Source organism: Mastomys coucha, unplaced genomic scaffold (assembly GCF_008632895.1).
Source record: "Mastomys coucha isolate ucsf_1 unplaced genomic scaffold, UCSF_Mcou_1 pScaffold22, whole genome shotgun sequence".
NCBI classification, from domain to species: Eukaryota; Metazoa; Chordata; class Mammalia; order Rodentia; family Muridae; genus Mastomys; species Mastomys coucha.
Genome location: NW_022196905.1, coordinates 116,684,711 through 116,690,418, shown reverse-complemented (window position 1 = coordinate 116,690,418; position 5,708 = coordinate 116,684,711). Strand labels below are relative to the sequence as shown.

Below are 5,708 nucleotides of genomic sequence, written 5' to 3'. Positions count from 1 at the left end.
CTCTCCACTCCCGGGCTTGCTGCTGGCTCCTCCCGGGAGGTCCCCGCCCCATTCTATCTCTCTTCCCCAAACCAGGGAAGAGCAAAGTGCGAGGGAGGGGGTAGGGGAGGAGGTCAGTGGGGTAAACGTGTGCACGGGCCTCTCTGGAGGCGCCAAGATAAGCAAGAGGGAGGGGGGCTGCTCCTTCATGCCCCTTTGGGGTTCTTGTGGGTAGGGGTCAGTGATAGGGGGGCTAACACTATTTTATGCCATGCCCGGATTTGGAAGCCAGCGAGGTGCCCTCCTCTTACTCAGGTTCCGTGCACTCTCTAGGCCCCGCAGCATGTGGGGGTGGGTTGAACCAGAAGACGGCTGTGTACCTGCAGGGAAGGCTGCACTGTCTACTTCTTGCGGTGCTCATGAGGGAGGGCTACTGCTGTGGGTCCCTTCTCATGAACACATAACCTGTGATCCAGTCTCTGTTGCCAGAGTTCTTCACCCCTGTCGGATCCCCGGACCTTCTTTTAATCCCTTCACTTAAAAAAAAAAGAAGAAAGATAAAATAGCTCTGTCGAGATAAAAAAAAAAAATCGCGTATCATTCCCACAGAAAAAGTCTTTTTCCAGTGTGTTCAAAGAACAGCACAACCCCATCTCCAGGATCTCTTCATCCTGCAGGAATGAAACCCTATACCCATTAGTGTCATTCTGGCTCCTCCCCCAGCCCCAGCCCCAGCCAGCCCTGGGCCACCACTAATCTGACTGTGTGGACTTCCTCTTTGGATTTCCTTACCTGGGACGTTTCATATACGCAGAACCACACTGGGTGGAATTTCTAGCCTCATTGTTTTTGCTTTGCAAGCCATTGTATCATTTAACTTTATCTGTGCAACCCTCCAACCTCACAGGGGCTCATCATTAAGGGCAGGGATCGTCTGCATTCTTACCCATTTCTCTCAGTACTGTGCCTCATTCCTGGCCGGACTGCTGGCTGAATGAATGAGATGAATGGGGACTGGTAATTGGCAAACTGCAGGTGGTTTACTACTGAATCCAGGGGGCCCAGCTGCTGCAAAGGGGGCTGGCAGCTCGGGAGAACTGAAGCTGTCAGAGCCACAGAGCCAGGATGGAGCAGAAAGGAAGCCTCCGAGGTGGGCGGGGGTGGGGTAAGGGCAGAAACTGATAGTGGCCTGTGGGTTGCCATTTCTCTTGGGAACCTAAAAGCCAAGATGCCTCTGTGAGCGTCTGCGGTGGGTGACCCATGCTTGAGATTTGTCACCTGATCACAGGGGCATCCCCCAGGAGGGAAACTCCACTTCGATTTCATTTCAGTTTTTTTTTAAAAAAAAATAAGAGGAGGAAAATCCCCATCTGCCACTTTTATATAAAAGAGTGTCGGGTCAGGTGACTCTGAAGCGGTTGCTTGCCTCCTGTGATTTGGGGTTGACTTGTGTTTTCTGCCCCCACTCCTGCTCCTGCCCCTCAGGTACTGTCTGATGAGCGTGAAGGGCTGTTTTACCGACTTCCACATTGACTTTGGAGGCACCTCCGTGTGGTACCATGTTTTCCGTGGTGGGAAGGTGAGTGTTCCTGGTATCTCTGGCTTTTGTATACATGGGAAGTCTTGATATTCTCTTCCTTTACCTCTCTGTCCCCCTTGCTCAGTAACTTAGGGCCATTTTATCCCCTGGGACCACCTCCTGGCTCTCCGTCTCCTATCGGAGAGGAGGGTCCCCTATTGTCAGCTCTGCCACCAGGTCTTAACTTCAAAGTAGGGGGTTAGATAGGCCATCGCTCTGAGAAGGAAGTAGGAGGGTATATATTCAGGGTCCTCGTCCTGGGTGTGCTTTGGTGTGCGATCCCTGCACGGATGAAGGTGCTTCTTGAGGATGCATGCCCCTGTGCGCCTGGATCGACTGGGTCTTCATGTATCCTTTGTTAGAAATGACAGCATTGGGAGAGATTCTGGGAGGAAGTCAGCCCACTTGATTCCTGATGTTTTTCCCTCCTCCAAAGTGAGCACAGACTGAATTTATGTATTGGGCCAGTTTATCTTCCACTCCTTTCCCCAACCTCCCAGAGAAGCCTGTGGCTCTGGAGAAAAATGCTCTACCAGTACGGGAAGCATTCCTGCCTTGTTATTTCACCTGGAATGGAGATGCCCCACAGGTAGCCAGAACACCTCTCACTACTTTGAGCCCTGCTTGCTTGGGGAGCCCAGAGAGACAAGACAGACAAGACAGACAGACAGACAGGCAGACAGACCAGACAGACAGACTTGCCACTCTCCATGCCTCTCTCCAAGTGGGTGGGGCTCTTTTGGGTTTGTTCCAAGCCTGGAAGAAATCAGAGACTTGTGCCTAACTGCCTCCTTTTGCTCCCAAGATCTTTTGGCTGATCCCTCCAACCCTGCACAACTTGGCTCTGTATGAGGAGTGGGTGCTGTCTGGGAAACAGAGCGACATCTTTCTGGGAGACCGCGTGGAACGCTGCCAAAGAATTGAGCTGAAGCAAGGCTACACCTTTTTCATCCCTTCTGGTAGGTTCCTGGGTGGTTGGCTTGGGGTCAGTCCACCACTGGCTCCCCTGGTATTTGGAGCAGCCTCCTGCAGTCCTGTGGTCTCAGCCAGGGTTGGAGGCCAAGTGATGATTTCTGTGGGCCTTGGGCTTAGATGAGCCATTGGTGTGCCTTGAGGGGAGCAAGTCTCAGGCTGCAGAGAAAGTGTATAACCTGAGTAGCCACACATGGGAAGAAGCCTCTGGCCCCTCTTCTGGGGTCATTTGAATGTCTTTCTTGGGTCTTCCTCTAGAATAGAGGTTCTCAACCTGAGGGTCGCGACCTCTTTGCGGGTCAGACAACACTTCACAAGGGTCTCATATCAGAAACCCTGCATATTAGATATTATGATGCATAACAGTAGCAAAATTATACTTATAAAGTAGCAATGAAATAATTTTATGGGGCTGGAGAGGTGGCTCAGCAGTTAAGAGCACTGGCTGCTCTTCTGGAGGTCCTGAGTTCAAATCCCAGCAACCACATGGTGGCTCACAACCATCTGTAATGAGATCTGATGCCCTCTTCTGGTGCGTCTGAAGACAGCTATAGTGTACCTACATATAATAAATAAATAAATCTTTAAAAAAAAAAAAGAAAGTTTAAAAAATAATAATTTTATGGTTGAGGATTCCCACAACATGAGGAGCCATATTAAAGCGTCCCAGCATTAGGAAGGTTGAGAACCACTGCTCCGGAGGTTTCTGTGAAAAGATGGCCTGGTCCTTAGGTACTGTGGGCCTCACTGGTAGACTTGGATGGAAGCCTAGAGACAGACAGAGGCTTCTAGCTATAGACTGAGTTAGTAACAGAGGTGGCCAGTGACGTGGGAGACAGGGTGCTCCATGGTAGGCTGCATTAAAGAAAACATTCTACCCAAGATGGGGGAGGTAATAGTCTGTACCAATACACACATATATACACAGTGAGACACAGACACACACAAACACAGTGAGATACAGACACACACACAGACACACACGCACACAGTGAGACACAGACACACACACACACAGTGAGACACAGACACACACACAGACACACACGCACACAGTGAGACACAGACACACACACACACACAGTGAGCCAAAGACACACACAAACACAGTGAGACACAGACACACACACACACACATAGTGAGACACCATGAGACACAGACACACATACACAGAGAGACACAAACACACACACACACATAGTGAGACACCATGAGACACAGACACACATACACAGAGAGACACACACACACACACACAGTGAGACACACACACACACAGTGAGACACACACACACAGTGAGACACACACACAGTGACACACAGACACACACACAGTGACACACACACACAGTGAGACACAGACACACACACAGTGAGACACACACACACACAGTGAGACACAGTGAGACACAGACACATACACAGTGAGACACAGACACACATACACACAGAGAGACACAAACACACATACACACAGAGAGACACAAACACACACACAGAGACACAGACACACACAGAGTCAGACACAGACACACACAGTGAGGTATACCCAATGATACACAGAGACACATACAGTGAACCAAGGAGGTTGGTTCTAGTATGCCTTGTGGGTACGAAAACCAGTCTCTAGATCAGGAATAAGACCTAATTCAAGCCAGTTGTTGGTAGTGCATCCTTTAATCCTAACACTCAGGGAGGCAGAGGCAGGCAGATCTCTGGAGTTCAAGACCAGCCTCCTGTACAGATCAAGTTCCAGGACATCCAGGGCTACAAAGAGAACCCTTTTTTTGGAAAAACAGAACAAACAAGCAAAAAAGACTTAGTGCAATGTAATGCTATGTAAAGAGTTGCTATATTATATTATTTAGGTAATAAGAAAAGAAAAAGGGTCTTTGTATAGTCATTACAGAAACATTTTCCCCCCTGGGAACTTATGACTTATAGTTGATTGAATATATAGAATCAGTATCCTGTTGGACAGGCTGATAGAAATATATTTCAAAGAAAGAGTAAGCTTTATTAAGCTTTAATAGTCATGCATCTGAAAAATCTACCTACATCTTTTTTTTTTTAATTTGTTGCTTCCAGGCAACATTGAAAGATAGGAATTTTAATTTATGTGTGTGTCAGGAAGTTGAGTGTAGAGGCCACAGGATAGCTTGTGGGAATTGATTTTCTGCTTCTACCATGTGGGTCCCTAGGGATCAAACTCAGGTCATTGTCTTTGGTGGCAAGTACACTTACCTGTTGAGCCATCTTGCTGGTCCCAAGATTTAAATTTTATGCCATAGGCCTAGGTATGAATAAGCTAGGCAGGGTCTAACGTAACCTAGATTGGCTTTGATTTCACCATGTAGCTGAGAAAGACCTTTCAACTCCTGCTTCTCTTGCCTCTACTTCCAAAGTGTTGGGATTACAGGCATGTGGTATCATTATCTACCTTGAGACAGAAAATTGATATATAACCCGGGGTGGGCTAGAACTCATGATCTCCCCCGCCCTTTAAATGTTTGGACCATTGACATATACCATAATGACCAGCCTCCACAGTGAGTTTGCCTTTCTCTGCGTGTCTGTGTCTCTGTGTCTGTGTGTGTGTCTGTTTGCCTGCCTGCCTGTCTTTACTGAGAAATGAACCCAGGGTCTCATCCCCTGGGTAAGAGCTCTAACCAAATACACTCTAACGCTTCAAACACACCCTAGTGACTTTGGACGCGTGCTCTGCTTCCTTAAGCCCTAAGTGTCCTGCTCCTACCCCATTCTTTGAGAGCTCATAGGATGCTAGTGGGTTAGAGTGGTTCCACGTGCGTCATCTTTTCCTCTGGGTCTGAGTGCAAAGGAGTTGGAGGTGGCTGGTTTCTTTCCAGTCGCCATCCCTTGACAGGCCAGAAAAGCTCCATGGAAGAGGAAGATCACTGAAGATGGTCCAGGCTGGTTCAGAACTGGTTAGAGTGGACGATGACTTTGAATCCCTGATCCTCCTACCCTCGCCTCCCAAGGTCTGTGGTTAAAGCGCTTCAGGTAGCAAACGTTTCAGGTAGATCCACACTGATTTCAGACAGCGAGGGGGAGGAGCTGAGGGGATGGCCACTCTCCAGCCAGGTGGCAATTATGGTGTTTAGTCCCAGTATGGGGACCCTGTTAGGTATGCCTGAGAGCGGCTGCTTTTTTTTTTTT

At 48.5% G+C, this 5,708-nt stretch overlaps 1 protein-coding gene across 1 annotated transcript in view; it reads left to right on the top strand.

The window, feature by feature from the left end:
• Kdm2b (lysine demethylase 2B) overlaps positions 1–5,708 on the top strand; it is a gene marked incomplete at its 3' end in the record, with an annotated part of 122,945 nt that overhangs the window by 40,902 nt on the left and 76,335 nt on the right. The window contains exons 7-8 of the mRNA XM_031391148.1: positions 1,465–1,558; positions 2,364–2,517. Coding sequence (XP_031247008.1) covers positions 1,465–1,558; positions 2,364–2,517 — 248 coding nt within the window. The remainder of the gene's footprint in view (positions 1–1,464; positions 1,559–2,363; positions 2,518–5,708) is intronic.